This window comes from Leuresthes tenuis, unplaced genomic scaffold, assembly GCF_036924035.1.
Source record: "Leuresthes tenuis unplaced genomic scaffold, fLeuTen1.0.hap1 SCAF_16, whole genome shotgun sequence".
In the NCBI taxonomy this organism is placed as follows: Eukaryota; Metazoa; Chordata; class Actinopteri; order Atheriniformes; family Atherinopsidae; genus Leuresthes; species Leuresthes tenuis.
The window spans coordinates 1,444,161-1,470,246 of NW_027325370.1; the positions used below are offsets into that span (position 1 = coordinate 1,444,161).

At 45.1% G+C, this 26,086-nt stretch overlaps 2 protein-coding genes across 5 annotated transcripts in view; both read left to right on the forward strand.

Annotated features, from left to right (window-relative positions):
- The window catches only part of gripap1 (GRIP1 associated protein 1), a 265,294-nt gene extending 261,189 nt beyond the window's left edge, over positions 1 to 4,105 (forward strand). For all 3 annotated transcript variants that reach the window (XM_072367049.1, XM_072367051.1, XM_072367052.1), the window contains one exon: positions 3,964 to 4,105. In XM_072367049.1, coding sequence (XP_072223150.1) covers positions 3,964 to 4,080 — 117 coding nt within the window. In that variant the 3' untranslated portion in view covers positions 4,081 to 4,105. The remainder of the gene's footprint in view (positions 1 to 3,963) is intronic.
- LOC140271763 (tyrosine-protein phosphatase non-receptor type 7-like) overlaps positions 1 to 25,681 on the forward strand; it is a 29,339-nt gene extending 3,658 nt beyond the window's left edge. Inside the window, exons 1-11 of one of the 2 annotated variants that reach the window (XM_072367059.1) lie at positions 6,571 to 6,653; positions 9,380 to 9,550; positions 9,745 to 9,925; positions 11,655 to 11,739; positions 11,823 to 11,902; positions 16,196 to 16,333; positions 16,407 to 16,592; positions 17,106 to 17,302; positions 20,004 to 20,117; positions 20,193 to 20,277; positions 25,317 to 25,681. In XM_072367059.1, coding sequence (XP_072223160.1) covers positions 9,444 to 9,550; positions 9,745 to 9,925; positions 11,655 to 11,739; positions 11,823 to 11,902; positions 16,196 to 16,333; positions 16,407 to 16,592; positions 17,106 to 17,302; positions 20,004 to 20,117; positions 20,193 to 20,277; positions 25,317 to 25,418 — 1,275 coding nt within the window. In that variant the 5' untranslated portion in view covers positions 6,571 to 6,653; positions 9,380 to 9,443 and the 3' untranslated portion in view covers positions 25,419 to 25,681. Of the gene's footprint in view, positions 1 to 6,570; positions 6,654 to 9,379; positions 9,551 to 9,744; positions 9,926 to 11,654; positions 11,740 to 11,822; positions 11,903 to 16,195; positions 16,334 to 16,406; positions 16,593 to 17,105; positions 17,303 to 20,003; positions 20,118 to 20,192; positions 20,278 to 25,316 lie in introns of those variants that run through there. The other variant, XM_072367060.1, reaches the window with a different exon arrangement.
- Positions 25,682 to 26,086: the final 405 nt, after the last annotated feature.

Sequence of the window (26,086 nt, forward strand, 5' to 3'; positions counted from 1 at the left end):
CAGAAACTTGATAAGTTGAATGAAGCTGAATGAAACCTATTAGTCCCCGTTGTAGGCCTTCAGGAAGTGATGTCAGGCCGTTTTAATGATCTTAAAGTCGGGGCTGAAGAGGACGAAGGTTTCCATCCGGAAAGCTGAGTCAGTTGCTCAGGATAACTTTGGTAAACGTCACAGATGATCCGTGATGTGAGCGGGTTGAGCTGCTGTGTTCTGTCAGCTGAATGATTCATGAGCAGCTGTTGCTGGTGTGTTAATAATCAACGCCCGGAGCATCTCTTCCTCTCCTTCTCCCTCGCTCTCTGAACTCTCTACCTGAACAGGAATCAGCGTAATAACGGCCAGAAAAACAGGACATGTCTAATCCTGCTGCCGCTTTCTCTCCTTCCCTCAGCCTTCTCTCCTTTACTATCACTTTCTTCCTGTTTACTTGTTTCTTCTTGCCCCTGGTTTCACAGAAAGTTTCATTTCAGGAAGGCGAGAAGGAGACAGAACAAGCTGAGAAGGAGCTTAAAGGGCCGGTTAGTTGGTTGTTCGGTTAGTGATCCGGTGGGTTAGTTAGTAGGTTAGTCTGGGTTAAGTGAGGTTTGTCATGTAGGCGTTGGATTCATGTGAGACTGGCTGAGTAAGACAGAAACAGAGCATCATGGTAAGCCTGATCAATATGTTTACTACTACAGCACCTTCTGGCTTTATTGTCTTCTCTAACTTCAGTTAAATATTAAAACCAGAGCTAAAAGTGAGCAGAATGTGTTCAGTAACATCAGCAGCGCCCCCAGAGGCTGCAGAGTGAACTGCAGCTGCCACAGACGGCTCCTGTTGTCATTTCTGGCTTTATTGTCTTCTCTAACTTCAGTTAAACATTAAAACCAGAGCTGAAAGTGAGCAGAATGTGTTCAGTAACATCAGCAGCGCCCCCAGAGGCTGCAGAGTGAACTGCAGCTTCCACAGACGGCTCCTGTTGTCATTTCTGGCTTTATTGTCTTCTCTAACTTCAGTTAAATATTAAAACCAGAGCTGAAAGTGAGCAGAATGTGTTCAGTAACATCAGCAGCGCCCCCAGAGGCTGCAGAGTGAATTGCAGCTGCCACAGACGGCTCCTGGTGTCATTTCTGGCTTTATTGTCTTCTCTAACTTCAGTTAAACATTAAAACCAGAGCTAAAAGTGAGCAGAATGTGTTCAGTAACATCAGCAGCGCCCCCAGAGGCTGCAGAGTGAACTGCAGCTGCCACAGACGGCTCCTGTTGTCATTTCTGGCTTTATTGTCTTCTCTAACTTCAGTTAAACATTAAAACCAGAGCTGAAAGTGAGCAGAATGTGTTCAGTAACATCAGCAGCGCCCCCAGAGGCTGCAGAGTGAACTGCAGCTTCCACAGACGGCTCCTGTTGTCATTTCTGGCTTTATTCTCTTCTCTAACTTCAGTTGAATATTAAAACCAGAGCTAAAAGTGAGCAGAATGTGTTCAGTAACATCAGCAGCGGCTTTATTGTCTTCTCTAACTTCAGTTAAACATTAAAACCAGAGCTAAAAGTGAGCAGAATGTGTTCAGTAACATCAGCAGCGCCCCCAGAGGCTGCTGGGTGAATTGCAGCTGCCACAGACGGCTCCTGTTGTCATTTCTGGCTTTTTACACTTTCTTCAGCTTGCTTTAGATTGAAAGTGTAAAAGATCCTCAGAGTTACACATCCTCACCGAAGAGGCTGGTTTGTACTCATCATAAAGCTGATTAATAACGAGCTCAGAGACCTCAAGACACAGATAACACTGTAACTCTGCAGGAGAATGATTAGAGCTGCTGGATCTCTGTCCTGTTCTTACTTTATAAACTCTTAAAGTGTGTAACGCAGTCTAATCTAAAGCTGTTTGCCAGCTGTTATTAAGAGAAGAAGAAGAAGGTCTCCTTTTAAAGCTCATTTACTCACGTTTGAGCTGGTTTAGTCTCAGTTTATTCAGCTGCTTTCACAGCCGTCTGCCCCTGATCTGATGCCAGATCTACGATCTGGGACCTGATTTACTGATTTACTCAGTGTGAGAAGATGTTTTAGGAGGAAATTAAATCTCCGGCGTGCTTATTAAAGGAAGCATGTTCAGCCTCGGCTGTGATGATGTAAACATTTAAACCTTTAAAATGATTCTGTGTCAAAGAAATATTTCCTGGTGCACCCAGACTGAGAAACCTGCAGATTATTCTGTTCGGCTCCAGCTCACCGGTTTGATCCCCTTCCACATGTCAAAGAGTCCTTCAGCAAAACATTAAATGATGATCCATCATCCATCTGAGTTCTGGTCAAAGAGCAAACAGGTCCAGGATGAAAACCCATCCATACCTCTCCAGCTCCTCCTGGGGGATCCTGAGGCGTTCCCAGGCCAGATATGATAGATAATCCTACCAGTGAGTTCTGGTTCTGCCCCAGGGCCTCCTCCCAGGAAGCATCCTAACCTCTGGATGGTGGAGCTCCTCCCCTGGATGGTGGAGCTCCTCCCCTGGATGTTAGAGCTCCTCCCTCCGGATGATGGAGCTCCTCCCTCCGGATGGTGAAGCTCCTCCCCTGGATGTTAGAGCTCCTCCCCTGGATGTTAGAACTCCTCCCCTTGATGGTGGAGCTCCTCCCCTGGATGTTAGAGCTCCTCCCCCCTGGATGGTGGAGCTCCTCCCCTGGATGTTAGAGCTCCTCCCCTGGATTGTAGAGCTCCTCCCCCTGGATGGTGGAGCTCCTCCCCCGGATGGTGGAGCTCCTCCCCCGGATGGTGGAGCTCCTCCCCCTGATGGTGGAGCTCCTCCCCCTATCTTTAAGGCTGAGCCCCGCCCCCCTCTGAAGGAAACTAATTTCAGCCGCTTGTATCCAGGACCTCCTTCTTTGGGTCAGAACCCAGATCTGTGAGCACAGGTGAGGGTTTGGTGGAAGTCTTTAACGATAAAGTTCAGCATAAATACAGTTAAAAAACATAAAAGATGTGTGAATATAAAGTTAAACACGGTTTAAAGGTGCTACAGTGAAGCTCTTTGACCTTTTTTATTCACTTGTGAGGTTTATAATTTGGGCTTTGACTGCTGATCACCTCTAGAGCCTCAGGAAACTGTTATTTACAGGGAACCAAGTCAGGAGATTTATCACCATGGTAACGTTTTATTCCTGTTTTACTCTATTGGAGGGGCTTACTTACTCTTTACTCTATTATCAGAATGTCAGCTGATATAAAACAGGTTAATTTGCCTAAATGTTGCTGTTCCTTTAACAGAATCAGTGTGTGAAGCGGGTAGTTTGAGGTAAACTGTGGCTTTGGGACCTGATGACAGGTTACACAGTACGATGATCTATAACCAGACATATGACAACGAGTTGGCTGCTAAAATGTCACCGATCCACGAAAAGGGAACTAAATGAGGTCTAAATGCTGGTGTTTAACAGGTTACTTTCACACAGTCCATCAAGCAAGGAGTCGAACCTTCTGACACATCCTCCCTGGAAGCTGTAGTGTGTTTCTGAAAAGTGACGAGGATCGGGGTCTCAGATTTCCTGCAGCACTGCTACGTGACGGCTTTCCTCTGAAGGTGAATAAACGCAGACCCGAGTCTCCTCTTATGTGGTGGGAAGGAACTCCGAGGCGCCTTTTTTCTCCTCAGAGTTAACGCCGACATGTTGCTGCCACATTTAAAACTGTGCGGCCAAGCTTTAAGAAGCAGCAGAAGCAACCAGAGTCTCGTCCGGCAGCAAACTGAGAACTACGTCCATCAAACGAGGCAAGAAAACCACAGAATCCAGGGAACAAAAGGGACTGAATCAGTTCAGTTTTATCAAATAGCACCAAATCACAACAAATCACACACTTAAGATACAGTCCACTTCAGCCAATTAGAGTCCAATGAGGTCAGATTTTAAATAAAGTGGCCGAGCTACAGAAACCAACAGATTGCACTGAAACTTCTCTCTGATCCTGAGCTGCACGAGGCGACTGTGGAGAGAAAAAACTCCCTTTTAACAGGAAGAAACCTCCATCAGAACCAGAACCAGGAAGGGTCCATCTGCCTGGACCAGCTGGGGCTGAGAGGACAGGAAAGAGGGGACAACAAGCAGCGTAACACCAGGCCAGAGATACCTGCTGAGAGAGAGAAACACAAGTTAATGACAGCAATGATGTCATATGGAGGGAGGAGAGGTGCATCATGGGAGCTCCCCCAGCAGGCTGGGCCTATAGCAGCAGAACTATGGGATGTTTCAGGCTCACCTGAGCCATCCCTAACTATAAGCTTTATCAGAAAGGAAAGTTTCAGCCTGATCTTAAAGGTAGAGAGGGTGTCTGCTTCCTGAAGCCAAACTGGCAGCTGGTTCCACAGAGAGGGGCCTGATAACTGAAGGCTCTGCCTCCCATTCTGCTTTTAGGGGCCTGATAACTGAAGGCTCTGCCTCCCATTCTGCTTTTAGGGGCCTGATAACTGAAGGCTCTGCCTCCCATTCTGCTTTTAGGGGCCTGATAACTGAAGGCTCTGCCTCCCATTCTACTTTTAGGGGCCTGATAACTGAAGGCTCTGCCTCCCATTCTACTTTTAGGGGCCTGATAACTGAAGGCTCTGCCTCCCATTCTGCTTTTAGGGGCCTGATAACTGAAGGCTCTGCCTCCCATTCTGCTTTTAGGGGCCTGATAACTGAAGGCTCTGCCTCCCATTCTGCTTTTAGGGGCCTGATAACTGAAGGCTCTGCCTCCCATTCTGCTTTTAGGGGCCTGATAACTGAAGGCTCTGCCTCCCATTCTGCTTTTAGGGGCCTGATAACTGAAGGCTCTGCCTCCCATTCTGCTTTCAGGGGCCTGATAACTGAAGGCTCTGCCTCCCATTCTGCTTTTAGGGGCCTGATAACTGAAGGCTCTGCCTCCCATTCTGCTTTTAGGGGCCTGATAACTGAAGGCTCTGCCTCCCATTCTGCTTTTAGGGGCCTGATAACTGAAGGCTCTGCCTCCCATTCTGCTTTTAGGGGCCTGATAACTGAAGGCTCTGCCTCCCATTCTGCTTTCAGGGGCCTGATAACTGAAGGCTCTGCCTCCCATTCTGCTTTTAGGGGCCTGATAACTGAAGGCTCTGCCTCCCATTCTGCTTTTAGGGGCCTGATAACTGAAGGCTCTGCCTCCCATTCTGCTTTTAGGGGCCTGATAACTGAAGGCTCTGCATCCCATTCTGCTTTTAGGGGCCTGATAACTGAAGGCTCTGCCTCCCATTCTGCTTTTAGGGGCCTGATAACTGAAGGCTCTGCCTCCCATTCTGCTTTTAGGGGCCTGATAACTGAAGGCTCTGCCTCCCATTCTGCTTTTAGGGGCCTGATAACTGAAGGCTCTGCCTCCCATTCTGCTTTTAGGGGCCTGATAACTGAAGGCTCTGCCTCCCATTCTGCTTTCAGGGGCCTGATAACTGAAGGCTCTGCCTCCCATTCTGCTTTTAGGGGCCTAATAACTGAAGGCTCTGCCTCCCATTCTGCTTTTAGGGGCCTGATAACTGAAGGCTCTGCCTCCCATTCTGCTTTTAGGGGCCTGATAACTGAAGGCTCTGCCTCCCATTCTGCTTTTAGGGGCCTGATAACTGAAGGCTCTGCCTCCCATTCTGCTTTTAGGGGCCTGATAACTGAAGGCTCTGCCTCCCGTTCTGCTTTTAGGGGCCTGATAACTGAAGGCTCTGCCTCCCATTCTGCTTTTAGGGGCCTGATAACTGAAGGCTCTGCCTCCCATTCTGCTTTTAGGGGCCTGATAACTGAAGGCTCTGCCTCCCATTCTGCTTTTAGAAACTCTGGGAACCACAAGGAAACCTGCAGCCTGAGAGCAAAGTGCTCTGTTGGAGAAATATCCAACTGTGAGATCTTTAAGATGTGATGGAGCTCGGTCATTAAGAGCTTTATATGTGAGGAGAAGAATCTTAAATCTCCAAGAGCTGCAGAAAAGATCTCTGGTTGACTTTCAGTTTGTTAAAGAAAGAGAAGAAGTTGTGAGATGTTTAGAGATCGTCCTTTGGTCACCTGGGACCAGGTTAAAGCACGGAGGTGGGAGTGTGACGATGGGGAGCCGGCAGTTAAAGATGGTCCCACAGAGGAGGGATATTCCAGCACAAGGATTTCTAAAGAATAAGAAAACAATGACCTCATAAAGAATGTCACCTGACCTGAATGAAGCAGAAACAGCTTCAGGCTGTTTTCATGAGACTGAAAAAGCACCAACCTCCGATTAAAAATGTCTCTGCAGAAGGACAGAAGGACTCCTGCGAGCTGAGGAAGGCTGAGGGGGGCAGAAACGTCACTTCTGTGGCGTCCGGGTCATGAAAAATAAGGTCAAACTTTCAGTTTGTGTGTCTGTGTGTGTGCTGAGTAAGCGTGGGCGTGCTGACTTCCTGCTATGAGGAAACTCTCTTCCGATGGAGACACACTGAAACGTTTCAGATCTGATGTGGAAACACTCTCAGATATAAAAACACACACTCAGGCATGTATTTCACCAGTTTTTCTCCGTCACAGCTCAGGCGGGTCGGTCGCTCCGTCGTTCATTTGTCTGACAACAAGCCGATTCGGCTGCTGTCAGACGCAACACGTGGAGTCTGGGCGGCTGCTTTGATATGAAGCTCACTAATTAGCAGCCGAGTGGAAGTAAAGCTGAAAAACCAGACGAGAGAACAGAATGGTGAGTGCGATCAATGCTTCTGCTTTTACCGAGCTGCAGAGCTGCAGCTCCTGGGTGACACTGAGGCTTTTACAGGGAGGAGCCTGCTGGGATGCAGACACTCAATCAGGAATTCTGCTTTAACAGGACAGGGAGGCACTGTTTTATCAGCCAATCACACTTTTGGAGCTTAGACTCGACTCCACGTGCACAAGCAGAAGTGAAATCTAAGTGGAAAATCAGCTTGTTTTCTTCCCCAGAATGTTTTTCTGTTAGAGCGAGAGACCTGATCGTCTTAATATAATCAGTTCAATGAGGTTTTAAGTAAATTCATGGTTCAACCAAAAGGATTAAACTGCTTTTTAAAAGTCAGAATATCTTACCTCAGGCATTTTATCCTTTTTATTCATTCACATTCCAAATGTATTTAGTAAAATCATATTAACTTGTGACCTGTCCAGGGTGTACCCCGCCTTTCGCCCGATGCTGGGATAGGCTCACTCGCTACCCGATTAACGGACTGTCGGTATAGAAAATTGATGAATATTTACTTGTTTTTACTGATCTCTCAGGCTACATAATGCTCGGCTCTGTCTGCAGATATTAAGCTGATTTTAGGTCATAAACACCTCAGTTTGTTATTTGAAAGCTGAGTTTCACAGAGGGATAATTTGAATTTAAATAACTTTGAATCAAGCAGATACGAGAATCAAGTCGTTGTCCATAGAAACCGAGGACAGAATACCTCCACTGACCCATTTTTTACTGCTTGCCTTGGATCGGATCGTTGGGAAAACACTTCCCTTGGAAAGCATCCCAACCCAAGGCCTGAACAAACTCATCTGCCTCCTGCTGATGCAGACGAGCAGCGACGCGATCCTGAGCTCTACCTGAGCCCTACCTGAGCTCTACCTGAGCGCTCTACCTGAGCTCTACCTGAGCTCTACCTGAGCGCTCTATCCCTCAGGATGAGCTCAGATTCCCTTCAGACCTACAGCTCATGACCAGAGATGAAAGTTAGAACGTAGATCAACTGGCAGATCAGCAGCTTCACCTTCCAGCTAAGATCTCTCTTCAACAGACTCGTACAACATCACTGCCCCAAATCCACCAGTCAATCCCCACTCAAGAACAGGACCAGAGTCAGTTCAACTCCTTCGCTTTCTAACTCACGCCCAGATCGGACGATACGTTTTTCAACTGAGAACCATCGACTCAGACCTCGAAGGACTGCAAACCTCCACAGAGCCTGCAGCATGTGATCTGGAAAAAAAGAAAGACATAAAGACGACGAAACTGGAAATCCTCCGCTTCTTACTCTTGTCCAAGATTTAAAAACATGCATATCTGCACATGAATTAGCCCGAGTAATACCCCCAGTTTTACTGTATAAAACTGTATGAATTGGACCTGTAGTTGATAAAAATATGTAAAGCACTTTGAATTGTGTTTTTAATACTCTGAATGTAACTCTTTCACACTTCTAAAATAATCTCACACATTATAACTGCGTCTGACCCGCAGCAGGTCGAGCCGTTCGGGCGTCTGTTACAAACTGGTCTTTCTTTGTGGATCTCAGCCGTGTGTTTGGACTCCCGGGATAACTCAGTTCACATTGACAGTAACAGCAGATAACTTTGGTTTAGCTGAGAGACCATCTGACAAAATACAGTTTTATTTATCCTTTTTAGCTTCCATCCACATGGTTAGGCTCCCTGATTTCCCAAACTACGGGTCGGGCCAAAGGTCACATTCACAGAGGTGCCTACATTCATCTCACATAAAAGAGCCACAGAGGCACCGGTTGGACCCACAGAGGCACTGGGTGGACCCTCAGAGAGACCGGATGGACCCCAGAGAGACTGAATGGACCCTCAGAGGCACCGGTTGGACCCTCAGAGGCACCGGTTAGACCCTCAGAGAGACCGGATGGACCCCAGAGGGACCGGGTGGACCCTCAGAGAGTGAATGGACCCTCAGAGGCACCGGTTAGACCCTCAGAGAGACCGGATGGACCCCAGAGGGACCGGATGGACCCTCAGAGGCATCGGTTGGACCCTCAGAGGCACCGGTTGGACCCACAGAGGCACTGGGTGGACCCTCAGAGAGACCGGATGGACCCCAGAGAGACTGAATGGACCCTCAGAGGCACCGGTTGGACCCTCAGAGGCACCGGTTAGACCCTCAGAGAGACCGGATGGACCCCAGAGGGACCGGGTGGACCCTCAGAGAGTGAATGGACCCTCAGAGGCACCGGTTAGACCCTCAGAGAGACCGGATGGACCCCAGAGGGACCGGATGGACCCTCAGAGGCACCGGTTGGACCCTCAGAGGGACCGGATGGACCCATAGAGGCACCGGTTAGACCCTCAGAGGGACCGGGATGGACCCATAGAGGGACCGGGTGGACCCCCAGAGGCTGGTGGAAAAGACTATATCTTACATTATTTACACAGTCTGATGTCTAACTGCACTGCTGAGAATCTATGTAAGGATATTATGACTCAGTTTAACAAGAAGCTTTTGTAAAAAGTTGGAGGTTTGAATTTTGAAAAGGGAAGTTTGGAGTTTACTTGAAGTAAGTCTTTACTGCCTGTGAGGAAGTGCAGCTCTGCAGACTTGAGTTATCGTAGCTGCTGATTGTTCAACAGCAGCTCAGATTCAGAACAGACCGTCTCAGTTTAATCTGCTCACTTTTACTGAGATGTTGAAAATGAACCCTGAGATAAACTCTGTTTCCTCTGCAGCAGGATGTTGAGCTGAGCCTCTGAGACCCAGAAACAAACACATAAACAGACCCCAACCCTCACCATGAGCTCATCGGCGATACACTCGACCTCCCCGCCTGCTGAGGATCCGGTGACTCCTCCACCCATGACCACACCACCTCGCAAAGCCTCCGTCCGCCTCCAGGAACGGTGGGTGTTAACCACGCTTTTACAAAATCATGACCTGAAATATCACCTTTTAAATGTGAAATGCAACATTTGTAAATGCCAGAATTTTGTAAATATCTCCTCACAAAAATGTATATTTTTGAACGTTTTAATGTTTTTATTTCTTCATCTTTTCCTCATTTCAAAATATTTGCGCCATTTCTTTCCTTCAAAAGGCGGGGCTCCAACCTGTCTCTGCTATTGGATGTGAGCACCTTGGGGGTGGAGACTGTGTGCTCTGTCACCACCCCTAAGGAGGTGTGGCTTCAGCTGCTTCACACCTCCTCCCGACCGTTAACAGGCGTTCAGCTGCAGGAGGCGGCCACCGACACCAGCACGCTGAATGCAGAGTATCAGGTAGGCTTCACCATGAGTCCGCTTTGATGAAATATTACAACGATCCTTATTAAAGGGATTAGCCTGGTTTAAAAAAATAAATGAATCAGACTAGTTTCCATTGATGGTTTGAGGTGAATAAACTCGGCTGTGTAATGTCACCAGAAGGGGGCGATGTTGGCTACATTCATGGTTCTCAACTGTGGCCCCACTGGTGGTACGCAGAAGTTATATTTCTATAACAATGATCTTAAACACGCGACTGACTGTCATAAGTGGATATTGTAGTATGATTGCCACCTTTCATGTGGGTGACCTGGGTTCAAATCCCCTGCATGAAAGGTACTACCTTCAGTAGGGGTCTTCAGGCAAGGCCCCCTTACCCTATCTCCCTACCTGTAAGTCGCTTTGGATAAAAGCGTCGGCTAAATGCATAAACATAAGTTAAATTGTAATGCCAAGCTAGTAAGCCGAGGCGCGTTATTCAAACACACTCATGGCTCCAAATGGGAACCACTGGGAGTCCAGATGTGGAGGAGAACATGTCCAGGAGCCCCACCGAAACTGGTGAGGACGACAGTGAACCAGGAGTAAGTGTTGGGTAGCACCAGTGAAGTCTCCATCAGACCTGCTGGCAAAAAAAGCAGCCATCCATTTTCTATTCCCGCTTAATCTGTCGGTCGGGTTACGGGGGGGGGGGCGGAGCCTATCCCGAGGGGCGGGGTTCACCTGGACAGGTCACCAGTTGGCAACAAAAGCATTTAACAACAAACGGGCCGAAGCACGAGCAGCAAAGTTTAATAGAACGAAGCGTTGAAGTCAGAGGTCAATCATTGTTGGACACAGCACATCCTGTGCTTTCCTTGCAACAACACATCTTCACACAGAAGCAGGATGGATCCAGAACCAGATCTGAGACTGAAGCTAACACCGATGGATCCAGAACCAGATCTGAAACTGAAGCTAACACCGATGGATCCAGAACCAGATCTGAGACTGAAGCTAACACCGATGGATCCAGAACCAGATCTGACACTGAAGCTAACACCGATGGATCCAGAACCAGATCTGAGACTGAAGCTAACAACGATGGATCCAGAACCAGATCTGAGACTGAAGCTAACACCGATGGATCCAGAACCAGATCTGAGACTGAAGCTAACACCGATGGATCCAGAACCAGATCTGACACTGAAGCTAACACCGATGGATCCAGAACCAGATCTGAGACTGAAGCTAACAACGATGGATCCAGAACCAGATCTGAAACTGAAGCTAACACCGATGGATCCAGAACCAGATCTGAGACTGAAGCTAACACCGATGGATCCAGGACCAGATCTGAGACTGAAGCTAACACCGATGGATCCAGATATCACTGAAGGTGCATCCTTCTCATCAGGCTCACTGCTAACAGCTCTCCTCAGTTACTAACATGCAGCTCAGCTTTAACATGATTTAGTAACCTGGGGCCTCATGTCCAAAGGGTGCGTAGCACAAAAAAGTGGTGTATGCACTTTTTTGTCCAAACCTTATGTCCGCTAACAGGTAAAGTAACGAGTGAAAAACCTTCATCCTTCACCGTGATGTTACTCTGATTTCTACCTAAACATGCACACCAGTCATTCTCACACTTTCACTTCCTGTTATGAGCACTGTAGAAAGAAAGAAACAAACAAGAGAAACAGTTATTAATGGTGTGAGATGAGGTGCGTTTGTTTTATCCTCCTTATGTCTTTGTCCTCAACAGAAGATCCCTCCAAACTTCGTGAACGCCGCAGATCTCGACGCTCCAGGACACGTGATGAAAGACAGATACAAAACCATCCTCCCCAGTCAGTCACTCACGTTGACCTCCTCACCACAAGCTGCTGTTGTTGTTGTTTCCCTCCCTTCAATCATTGTGTGTTCTGTTTAGACCCTGAAACCCGGGTGATCCTGAGGAGCCAAGAGGACGAGCCGGGGCCAGAACGCTACATCAATGCCAACTACATCAGGGTCAGTCTCGCGTTGTTTCGCACTGGGTCGAGTCAGGCTGTAGTTTTCCACATCCTGAAGGCTGCTTAGTGTAGCAGAGCCAATAGATTATTCATAAATGATTTATTCATATGGATGAAATCTTTACTCCGACTCATAATCTAAAACAGATAAAAATCTAAACTCAGGACTTTTTTTACTGGCTGCAAATGGAAAACTTGTCAAAGAACAAAAATAACTTGGGTTTCAGTTTTGTTATGATGTGAGACTGGAAAAATAATTTGTCACTTCTTCAGTTTCAGAGCGTTCTGAAGTTTTAAATGAGTTGACACAGTCTCCTTATGTCTCGACTGCACCCCACCCCAGACTGACATGACTGAAACCCCCCAAGCTTGTTATTAATGTATGAAGGCAAACAGTATTTAGAGTTCAATGAGCTCAGACTACCACACTCTGAACTGCTGGTACTGACCCATCTTTTAGGAACTCATCGTGATTCATTTGTGGAACTGGATGATTGTTCAGGTAACAGGTAAAAAACAGGTTGTAATTCCTCCGTCACTTATTGGCTTTACAAACCCTGGGCTTCACTCTCGGCCCACTTCTCTTCTTCTTGTGTTTTGCTGGAAGTAACAGAAGATAATCTGGCATTTGTTTGCTCTTTGGCTCCTCCTACAGATGTGAAATGTAACACGTTTCCATGCCAAAGACACCACCATAAGGCACCAAAAATGTCATGCAACAAGCTAGCATAATGTTAGCGAACCCAACAGGAATGAACTGAACACAGTTTTGTGTAATTTATTACTTGGATTTAAGGGATTACTTCCATTAAGAAGTAATTAGTTACATGAATAAGTTATTTTCTCTGAAAAAATGACTCATTAGAGACTTTTACTTTACCAAATATAAAGCCCCCTCTGCAATTCCTCATGTGGTTATAAAGTGAGATATTTAGCTTTGAATGTACTGGTTCTACTCATTATAGAGTCTGATTTATGGTTTATAATCTGATGTTCTGCTGGCTAACAACAGGAATAACAGATGCAGTATTACCTTAATATAGCTTCAGGGATGTTATTAATTTAATTTTTATTAACGAGCTTCTCCTGCACCACATAACCAGCATGTCAGTCAGTATTTTCTCTCACAGTTAAAAGCCAGAAGTTGTTATTTGGGGGCTGTAGCTCCAGCAGAATCGGCACAATATGCTTTTCTCTGGGATTAATCTTTTCCTTTTCACCCACATTTAGAAATAATTTGAGCTGAGAACAATACGAAAGCTTCGACCACATGAATCTTTCGCTGTTTCTTTAGCCGAGTGAGGTGGAAATGTGCAGAGGAGACGCAGAGCAAGTCGGGGATTTTCTCTCTTTGTTTGTCTTCATTTGTTTTGTGGCAACAAAACCCACCAAGTGATCAGGTTAAATCTCCACGATAACAGACTGACTGAGTAACTTCTTCTGGATTAGTCAAACCTCAAAAACTAACATGTTACATTAGGTTAAAGATCTTTATTTATAAGTACAATATGCAGAATAAAGTGCACTTCAAGGTGCCAAAAATGAATAAAATTCAAGGATAAAGTGCATCTAAAAGCAAAAGAATTAGTAAAATATACCAAGTAAAATGAGCAATTAGCAGATAATTAAGCAGAAAGACTGTTGTTTATTCTCTTTGGATGGATCTGTGTTTTCTTTATGGTGATAATATCATATCTGTGATCACAAACAGGCAAAACACAAAGATATCATTAAAATGATCTATAATATGACTCACATTTGAATAATACAGCATCGTACAAAATACACGAGAACCAAGAGAAACAAAGAGTTTCCTTCAGTTGTTTTATAGCAGAAACCAAACTTCACCTCCTCTGATCTGCAACCGATGCAGAGCAGAAGGAGATATTATCGTAATATCTTCATGATTATAAACCTCAGCTTAACGGACAAAGCTGAGTTCTCCTGTGAGCAGAAGTGAAAGAGTTTACTCTGGTCGAGCTTTTCCTTCGTGTTTTCGACCTTAAACTTTGTGAAATAATCCGTGAATTCGGTTTATTCTGTTTCCATCAGCTCTAAGAAAGCAGCGCCTCTTCATTTAATGGAGCTGCGAACACGTTTGTTTATTTATTTATTTATTTATTTATTATTTTTTTATTTTTTATTTATTCATTTATTTATTTAGCTATTTACTTATTTGTTTTTTATTTGTTTATTTATTTACTTATTTATTTGTTTGTTTGTTTATCTATCTATTTATTTATTTGTTTGTTTATTTGTTTGTTTTTTAATTTTTTTATTATTATTTTATTTAGCTATTTACTTATTTATTTGTTTGTTTATTTATTTATTTATTTAATTATTTGTTTATTTGTTTGTTTTTTGCAGTTTAGTGATGCTGAACACGGCCCGTTGCCCTCTGGGTTTTATTAAAAAGAGAACAAACTTATCGTGTGTGATAAACAGCGATATCACTCAGCGTAGGCGTCTTCCCGTTTGTGTGCATGTGTGCGTGCACGTGTGTGAGTGTGTGTGTGTTGGACAGAGCCGTCAGTTTGTTAGCGTGGGTGTCTGACAACCAGGAAACCCACAGGAAGTGAGGGAGGAAGTGACATGTCCCCAACTCCCCCTTCCTTCGTTACGGCCCACGCATCACTTTGCCACCTCAGCAGTGTGTGTGTGTGTGTGTGTGTGTGTGTGTGTGTGTGTGTGTGTGTGTGTGTGTGTGTGTGTGTGTGTGTGTGTGTTGATCTGAGGAGATTTTGACAGTTTTTGTGAGGCTTCATGTTCAGATCACCCACACAGATAAAAGTGGGGCGGTGGGGTGACTTGTGCCTCTCTGATTGGACGTTCGGCTCTTATTGATGAACAGAATAGTCTTATTCATTCACTTCCTGTCTTTTGACGTCAAGGATGTGAAGTGGTTTCAGAAGCAGAGGGGATGTGGTGAAGTTGTGGTTCTATTAATGCAGGGACTCAAAAACAATAAGTCAGAGTTCATTTCTACATTTTAATGTGTTAAAACGGGACCGGGGGGTAAAGAATCTGACGGAGGTGTGTTATCAGATCAGAAGGATCTGTTGCTATTAGTGCAGAATGACCTCACCTCTCCATCGTGTTACTATGGCAACCCCAAAAGGAGCAAACCCTGACCGTGAGGTCACCTGAAGACGTTTTAAATGCTCAGTTTGAGTCAGAGATTATTAGAAGATTGGATGTAAAACCTAATTGGATCATAGTGGAAGCTGGAAGTTCAGAGTTGATTAGAAGCTGACAGGCCATCAGAACTGGCCTCATGATCCGAGTATCTGCTCTTTTTCATCTTTTTCACATCCATCGTGACTTTCTCCAACAGGACTGGGTGAGATGGAGCTATAAAGGTGCAGTTTGACATTTCTACCAATAAATATCACTGCTTCCTTCTCACTGGACATCTGTACTGGTCTGAATTAGCCTTTAACCAGTTTACTTTCTCTGTAAAGGACTAAAGGAGCTGCTGTTTGTTATAAAATTACAGTTAGATAAGACTTTATTAATGTGGATTAGTGTGGATGCAGCCAGATGTGTGAATGCAGCCAGATGTGTGAACAGAACCAGATGTGTGGATGCAGCCAGATGTGTGAACAGAACCAGCTGTGTGGATGCAACCAGATGTGTGAACAGAACCAGATGTGTGGATGCAGCCAGATGTGTGAATGCAACCAGATGTGTGAACAGAACCAGATGTGTGGACAGAACCAGATGTGTGGATGCAGCCAGATGTGTGGATGCAACCAGCTGTGTGGATGCAGCCAGATGTGTGAACAGAACCAGATGTGTGAACAGAACCAGATGTGTGAATGCAGCCAGATGTGTGGATGCAGCCAGATGTGTGAACAGAACCAGATGTGTGGATGAAGCCAGATGTGTGGATGCAGCCAGATGTGTGGATGCAGCCAGATGTGTGGATGCAACCAGCTGTGTGAACAGAACCAGATGTGTGAACAGAACCAGATGTGTGGATGCAGCCAGATGTGTGGATGCAACCAGCTGTGTGGATGCAGCCAGATGTGTGAACAGAACCAGATGTGTGAACAGAACCAGATGTGTGAATGCAGCCAGATGTGTGGATGCAACCAGCTGTGTGAACAGAACCAGCTGTGTGAACAGAACCAGATGTGTGGATGCAACCAGCTGTGTGGATGCAACCAGATGTGTGAACAGAACCAGATGTGTGGATGCAGCCAGCTGTGTGGATGCAGCCAGATGTGTGGATGCAGGCCACCGTCTGACTGATGCAGCAGTGATGTCTGATCATCTCGCCGTCCTGCAGGGCTACAAAGGCGCTCCGAGGGCCTACATCGCCACCCAGGGGCCGATGCTGCACACCATCGGGGACTTCTGGGACATGGTGTGGCAGGAGAGGAGCAGCATCATCGTCATGGTTACCAGACTGAAGGAGAACAACGAGGTGAGGAGGCGCAGCTCAGTGAGAAGGCTGAAAAACGTTGGTCCTCCAGCACGTGACTTTGTGTTTGATCCAGAAATGTGAGCCTTACTGGCCGCAGCCGGCGGTCGGGACAAAGAGGGTGAAGGAGGAAGAGGAGGAGGAGGAAGAGGAGGAGGAAGAGGAAGGAGGAGGAGAGACGAGTCGCTTTGGCAGATTCCTCCTCAGAGTGAAGGACAGCCAGGAGAAAGACGGCTTCACCATCACCGACATGGAGATCCAGGTACAAAAGTCCACCTCTGATGTCACTGTGATGTCACTGTGATGTCATTTATAAAGCTGCACCTCATTTATAGACATCAGAAAACCATTTGTTCCACCCAGATGAACACCGTCTGACTGATATTTGAGGCTTCAGTCGTAACTTTGCAGGCAGCTGAACCCACATCAGTCATCAGGTCTGGTTGTTGCACAAAGCTCGACTGATTTCATGAGCGTGAATAAGCAGAGGGGGAGTTTTTCAGCTGGTCTAACTCCAGACAAACTAAAGACTTTCAGAGGAAGTCGCAGCTGCTGCTTGTTTTTCTGTAGCAAGGAGATCTTCTGACTTCACAAGCAAGAGTGTGTTTGTTGTGGCAGGATGAAGCAGCTGAGGCAGCGTAGCGTTTATCTCACAGAAGCACAGGTCGTGGTACAGAAAGCACAGCAGTGAGATAAATCTGAACATTCGTGCTTTTAAATGATCTCACTGATGAAGAAAATGCTGCTCTGAACTGAAGTGTTTTATCTCTGAAAGCTGCACTCGGAGCGTCGTCCAGTCAGACACTACTGGTTCACCTCATGGCCCGACCATCACATCCCACAATGCATCGCTCCTCTGCTGAGGCTGGTGGAAGAGGTGGAGGTGTACAAGAAGTCCCTGGAATCATCCATCAGCTCTCAGCCAATCACAGACAGCGTCTCTGGTGTTGGACCAATCGTTGTCCACTGCAGGTTGGTCCCTCTAATTTACAGCCTTTTCTCTACATTTATTATCATTTATTAACAATTATCAACATTTATTAACATTTATTAACAATTATTAACATTTATTAACATTTATCAACATTTATCATCATTTATTAACATTTATCAACATTTCTTAACAATTATTAACAATTATCAACAATTATTAATATTTATTAACATTATTAACAATTATTAACAATTAGTATCATTTATTAACAATTATTAACAATTATTAACAATTATCAACATTTAGTATCATTTATTAACATTTATCAACATTTATCAACATTTATCATCATTTATTAACATTTATTAACAATTATTAACAATTATCAACATTTATTAACAATTATCAACAATTATTAACATTTATTAACATTTATTAACATTATTAACAATTATTAACAATTATCAACATTTAGTATCATTTATTAACATTTAATAACATTTATTAACATTTATCAACATTTATTGTCATTTATTATGCCGTACATTTAAAAAAAGGTGCAACAATCAGGTGATTTCTGTCTTTTAAAGAAATATTCGATGTTTATAAGGAAGGGTGGAAGCAGATTTTTTAGATTTTTAGTAGCGAACATGTGATGACGTGAGCTGTCAGATGGTAAGAAATCCAGTTAAAAAAAAACGATTAAAATCCAAATTAGTTCAGTGCATTAGTTAAAAAAGGAGCCCAGCTAAGGAAACCAACAGATCACCCAGAAATCTACAGAAATCTTGCAGAAATCTTGCACAAATCCTGCAGAAATCCTACAGAAATCTTGCAGAAATCTTGCAGAAATCCTACAGAAATCTTGCAGAAATCCTACAGAAATCTTGCAGAAATCCTGCAGAAATCCTGCAGAGATCCTGCACGGCTGTGTTTCTACGTTCACATGAGATGACGGTGTTCAGGTCACTGAGCAGTGACTCCAGCTGGCGAAGTCTCAAACATGAGCAGCGGATGAATAGAAAGCTACTTCCTGTCAGAGGCGAGGAATCTACCGCACCTGAGCAGCCGACCACGGCGGAGGAGAAAGATGAAAGTATGCTGTGGTCTGAAAATGACCCACAACATGTCTTTGAATGCAAATAATCTGATGAAGATCCACAGAGTCGTGTTTCAATAGAAGAACAGAAGCTCAGAGAGTGAAGCAGCGACGGCTGAAGGGACGAGTTTGGTGTCCTGAACCCTCTGAGACCAGCTTTCTGTCATTTCTTTAAGGAGTCTTCAGGAATAGTTCTCCAGGCTTCTTGAAGGACATCCCAAAGCTCTTCTTTGGATGTGGGCTGCCTTTTGTTCCGTTCTCTGTCAGATGATCCCACACTGCTTCAATAATGTTGAGGTCCGGGCTCTGGGGAGGATTCATCCCTCCATAAGACCTGTTGCCACTGATTTTCAGTCCACTTCTTGTGTCATTTGGCACAGCTCAGCCTTTTCTCCCTGTTTCCCTTCCTTAAGAACGGCTTCTTGACAGCCACCCTTCCATGGAGACCATTTCTGATGAGGCTTGGGCCAACAGTAGATGGATCAGCTGAAGGTCCAGATGCATCTCTCAGGTCCTGTCAGGTCACAGCTGGATTTTTTCCTCTTTCTTAAGGACATCACTTTCAGATCCTGTTCATCTGCTGGAGATAGTTTTTTAGGCCTGACACTTCTTCTTTTGTCCTCCACTTGTCCAGTTTCCTCAAATGTTTTAAGGACACACTGCACACCATGCTGAGATATGCCAAGTTTTCAGCTAATAGCTCTTTGGGAATCACCTTGTTGCTGCAGAAATCCTATTTTCTGTCTGTCAAACTGTGTTTTCTTTGCTGTTTTTCATAGATGCAGCTAAAGAAATGGGAACAAATGATGTGTCTTTGTGACAAAGAGCCTAAAGATCCAGTTTAAAATGGCTTCTTTGCTAAGTTGTCTGTTCTGTGTCGACACAACACTGGTTCATCCCTTGAGTTAGGAGCCTTTTTTCTGCCTGAATGGTTCATAGCTCAGAGTTCAGTGGCTGAACAAAGAAAAACACTGAAAATGCTCAGGAACAAGGACTGAAGATGAGGGAAAAAGCAGAAAATGTCCAAAGAAAAACTGTGAAGGAGCTTCAGAAAGCTGCAGAACTGTTGATCAGGACACTTTAAAGGTTTCAGAAAGCTGCAGAACTATTGATCAGGACACTTTAAAGGTTACAGAAAGCTGCAGAACTGTTGATCAGGACACTTTAAAGGTTACAGAAAGCTGCAGAACTGTTGATCAGGACACTTTAAAGGTTTCAGAAAGCTGCAGAACTGTTGATCAGGACACTTTAAAGGTTTCAGAAAGCTGCAGAACTGTTGATCAGGACACTTTAAAGGTTACACAAAGCTGCAGAACTGTTGATCAGGACACTTTAAAGGTTTCAGAAAGCTGCAGAACTATTGATCAGGACACTTTAAAGGTTACAGAAAGCTGCAGAACTATTGATCAGGACACTTTAAAGGTTTCAGAAAGCTGCAGAACTGTTGATCAGGACACTTTAAAGCTTCAGAAAGCTGCAGAACTGTTGATCAGGACACTTTAAAGGTTACAGAAAGCTGCAGAACTGTTGATCAGGACACTTTAAAATATTACAGGATCGTCTGGCTGCTTGGAAACAGAAACAGTCACATAATATCCACTTAATTCCCTTTTTCCACTCCTTTCCTCTTGTCTCCTCAGTGCAGGCATCGGGAGGACCGGCTGTTTCATAGCGAGCAGCATCGGCTGCCAGCAGCTCAGAGAAACCGGTCAGGTTGACATCCTGGAGACGGTTTGCCAGCTTCGACTCGACAGGTTCTTGCTTTCCTCTCTGAGTTTAATGTTTCCCGTGTGCTGCAACATGATGACTGTTTCCCTTCATCCTGTAAGGGGCGGGATGATCCAGACCACGGAGCAGTACCAGTTCCTGTACTCCATGCTGGCCCAGGACAGCTGCCAGCTGCAGCACCACCAGGTACTCCACCTTCCTGCTGCTAAGGAACACCTCTCAGATTATTACCTCCATTCAGGAAGAAAGCATGTAGAGCAGCTGCTTCCAGGAGGTTTACTGCAGCTCAGGGGAAAACTTTCTGAGGAAAGGGAAGCCTGGAGCTGAAGTAGTTCCACCAGCAGGTAGATTCAGTTTGTATGAAAACAGGCATCCATCCATCCATCCATCCATCCATCCATCCATCCATCCATCATCCATCCATCCATCCATCCATCATCCATCCATCCATCCATCCATCCATCCATCCATCATCCATCCATCCATCCATCCATCATCCATCCATCCATCATCCATCCATCCATCCATCATCCATCCATCATCCATCCATCCATCCATTATCCATCCATCATCCATCATCCATCCATCCATCCATCCATCATCCATCCATCATCCATCATCCATCCATCCATCCATCCATCCATCATCCATCATCCATCCATCCATCCATCCATTATCCATCCATCATCCATCCATCATCCATCATCCATCCATCCATCCATTATCCATCCATCATCCATCCATCATCCATCATCCATCCATCCATCCATTAATCATCCATCCATCATCCATCCATCCATCCATTAATCATCCATCCATCATCCATCCATCCATCCATCCATCCATCCATCCATCATCCATCCATCCATCCATCCATCCATCATCCATCATCCATCCATCCATCATCCATCCATCCATCCATCATCCATCCATCATCCATCCATCCATCCATTATCCATCCATCATCCATCATCCATCCATCCATCCATCCATCATCCATCCATCATCCATCATCCATCCATCCATCCATCCATCCATCATCCATCATCCATCCATCCATCCATCCATTATCCATCCATCATCCATCCATCATCCATCATCCATCCATCCATCCATTATCCATCCATCATCCATCCATCATCCATCATCCATCCATCCATCCATTAATCATCCATCCATCATCCATCCATCCATCCATTAATCATCCATCCATCATCCATCCATCCATCCATCCATCCATCCATCCATCATCCATCCATCCATCATCCATCATCCATCCATCATCCATCCGTCCATCCATCATCCATCCATCATCCATCCATAATCCATCCATCATCCATCCATCCATCCATCCATCATCCATCCATCAATCATCCATCAATCATCCATCATCCATCATCCATCCATCCATCATCCATCATCCATCCATCCATCCATCCATCCATCCATCATCCATCAATCATCCATCCATCATCCATCCATCATCCATCATCCATCATCCATCATCCATCCATCATCCATCAATCATCCATCATTCATCCATCCATCCATCCATCCATCCATCATCCATCATCCATCATCCATCATCCATCCATCCATCCATCATCCATCCATCCATCCATCCATCCATCCATCATCCATCAATCATCCATCCATCATCCATCCATCATCCATCATCCATCATCCATCAATCATCCATCATTCATCCATCCATCCATCATCCATCCATCCATCCATCCATCCATCCATCCATCCATCATCCATCATCCATCCATTAATCATCCATCCATCATCCATCCATCCATCCATTAATCATCCATCCATCATCCATCCATCCATCCATCCATCATTCATCCATCCATCCATCCATCCATCATCCATCATCCATCATCCATCCATCCATCCATCCATCCATCCATCATCCATCCATCCATCCATCATCCATCAATCATCCATCATTCATCCATCCATCCATCCATCCATCATCCATCATCCATCATCCATCATCCATCCATCCATCCATCATCCATCCATCCATCCATCCATCCATCATCCATCATCCATCATCCATCAATCATCCATCCATCCATCCATCATCCATCAATCATCCATCATTCATCCATCCATCCATCATCCATCCATCATCCATAATCCATCCATCATCCATCATCCATCCATCCATCCATCATCCATCCATCATCCATCCATCCATCATCCATCCATCATCCATCAATCATCCATCATCCATCATCCATCATCCATCATCCATCCATCCATCATCCATCATCCATCCATCCATCCATCATCCATCCATCATCCATCATCCATCATCCATCATCCATCATCCATCCATCCATCATCCATCCATCCATCCATCATCCATCCATCCATCCATCCATCCATCATCCATCAATCATCCATCATTCATCCATCCATCCATCCATCCATCCATCATCCATCCATCCATCCATCATCCATCCATCCATCATCCATCAATCATCCATCCATCCATCCATCCATCCATCATCCATCATCCATCCATCCATCATCCATCCATCCATCCATCCATCCATCCATCATCCATCAATCATCCATCATCCATCCATCCATCCATCCATCCATCATCCATCCATCATCCATCATCCATCCATCCATCCATCATCCATCCATCCATCATCCATCAATCATCCATCCATCCATCCATCATCCATCAATCATCCATCATTCATCCATCCATCCATCCATCCATCCATCATCCATCATCCATCATCCATCCATCCATCCATCATCCATCCATCCATCATCCATCAATCATCCATCCATCCATCCATCCATCATCCATCAATCATCCATCATTCATCCATCCATCCATCCATCCATCCATCATCCATCATCCATCATCCATCATCCATCATCCATCCATCCATCCATCATCCATCCATCCATCCATCCATCATCCATCATCCATCAATCATCCATCCATCCATCCATCCATCCATCCATCCATCCATCCATCATCCATCAATCATCCATCATTCATCCATCCATCCATCCATCCATCATCCATCCATCCATCCATCCATCCATCCATCATCCATCATCCATCATCTATCAATCATCCATCCATCCATCATCCATCATCCATCCATCCATCCATCATCCATCAATCATCCATCATTCATCCATCCATCCATCCATCCATCCATCATCCATCCATCCATCCATCATCCATCCATCCATCATCCATCAATCATCCATCCATCCATCCATCCATCCATCATCCATCATCCATCCATCCATCATCCATCCATCCATCCATCCATCCATCCATCATCCATCAATCATCCATCATCCATCCATCCATCCATCCATCCATCATCCATCCATCATCCATCATCCATCCATCCATCCATCATCCATCCATCCATCATCCATCAATCATCCATCCATCCATCCATCATCCATCAATCATCCATCATTCATCCATCCATCCATCCATCCATCCATCATCCATCATCCATCATCCATCCATCCATCCATCATCCATCCATCCATCATCCATCAATCATCCATCCATCCATCCATCCATCATCCATCCATCCATCCATCCATCCATCCATCATCCATCAATCATCCATCATCCATCCATCCATCCATCCATCCATCATCCATCCATCATCCATCATCCATCCATCCATCCATCATCCATCCATCCATCATCCATCAATCATCCATCCATCCATCCATCATCCATCAATCATCCATCATTCATCCATCCATCCATCCATCCATCCATCATCCATCCATCCATCCATCCATCATCCATCAATCATCCATCATTCATCCATCCATCCATCCATCCATCCATCATCCATCATCCATCATCCATCATCCATCATCCATCCATCCATCCATCATCCATCCATCCATCCATCCATCATCCATCATCCATCAATCATCCATCCATCCATCCATCCATCATCCATCATCCATCCATCATCCATCCATCCATCCATCATCCATCCACCCCCCCCCCACTCCTGTCTTTCAGGCATCATCTGGGGTCGTCCACCTCCTGAGACCGATCCCCACCCTGACTCTCTATCTCCTCACAAATCTTTCAAAACACCCCAGATGTTTCAGGAACCTCGAGGGTCTTAGGATACAGATGCAGGGTGTTTGGATTCCAAAAGAGTTATATTTTATAAACACAGGGCACTGCAGGGCGATCTCCCGGCAGCGCAAAATAAAAGGCTTTGGAAACCTAAGCGCCGTATCTATCGTGGAGAAGGAGTGCAGCTATGAAGTTAAAAAACATAAAACTCTCCACGCTGGGAGGAAAACAGAAAAGCTATGAATAGTTAACAAAACGAAAACACGCTCTCCTAACGAGGCGGAGTAAAGACGCACTCTTCCAAAACAGAGCCTCTATGAAAATTTTACTTTAACTTAAAGACTAACGGAGGCACAAGATATTTTCAATAAATCAAAACACAAAAACACTCCGCTAATCGGAGGCGGCTGTGAAGGTTACAACAAAAATCGCTCCTTGAAAACGGAGGAAAAACAAGGCTGTGGAAGTTACCGTTAGACAATAAATAAACTTTGGAACAATTTACAAACAAAATAGCAAAATAGCTCGCTGCAGGCTCGTGGTTTCTGTGGAACGGGAGACAAGACAGATGGCTGGTAATGCAGCTCAAAAGGAGACAAAATACTGGTAACAACGAAAAATCACTCCTAGAAAATGGAGGAAAAACAAAGCTATGGAACTTACCGTTACAATAAATAAACTAAGGCTATGGAAGTAGAATAAGACAGCACTGCAGGAGAGTCGCTCGCTGCAGGCTCGAGGAAACTGTGGGTTCAAGACAAGGAGAGAGGCTGGTAATGATGCTCAAAAGGAGACGACATACTGGCACAAGACAAGGGAAACAGACTATTTGAACACATGAGGGACCAAAGGGAACAGGTGGAAACACTTTGGGAATCAGGGAAGATAATCAGACGCATGACACACGGGAGGAAGGTCAAGATACCTGAAACCAGAGGGGAAGATTAGTGAGTTTTCAAAATAAAACAGGAAATGACGAGACATGGAACAGAACGTAGATCGTGACAAGATGAGCCAATCAGGGAACCTCAACTCCACCAACTCCTCCGTCCAGAACTTGTTTTTTAATTGTTTTGGGGTTTTTTTGTGTAATTGTTCTTCTCTCCTTCAGGAGCAGAACCAGCCTGCATCACCGGCCCAGAGCCAGCAGAACCCGGGGGATCCGGTCAGCATACGGCTGCAGAACCTGCGTCTACAGAACAGGAACAACTGATGAGATCCACAACCTCGATAACCAGCAGTGTCTTTAGAGAGATTCATGAGAACCAGCACAGCAAGAGAACCAGGAAGAGGAACAGAACCAAAGGCAGCCAGAACCCAGCAAACCAGAACCGTCTCCTGGATGTCAACGGGACATTTCCCACGCCTGCTTCCGGTTCCCTCGGTTCTGATCGGGATGTTGTAGTTGGAACTTGGTGTAACATTGTGAATGAGTCATAAATCAGGCCTGAAGGTCTTCTTCTTTTCTTGGTTTAATAGGCGTAGATGTCCATAAATCCCTGACTGTGAGTGTGTTTGTTCAGTATCTGTGTGTCAGAATGTCCCCATAACTGCTGGTAAAAGGATGAAATGCACAGTTTTTGCCAGTATAGGTGTATAACTCACTGAGTTACGTGTTTGGTTGTGTTGTGGGAGGACTGGGTTTGAGCCTTCACTGTTTAACCTTTAACTTTCCAGTTTTTAATGTCACACAAAAGAGTTCCTGCAGCCCGACTCAGTGGTGGACTTTCTGAGGGCACCTTTGGTGACGCACCGGGAGCTTTTCTGTTTGCTGGCGTGAACTCAGAGAAGTGTGGCACTAAACCAAGTGTTGGAAAACCAGAGGAACTGGATGCTTTGGGCCGTCTCAAACGAAAGCGTTAAGAACTAAGATCCTGGACT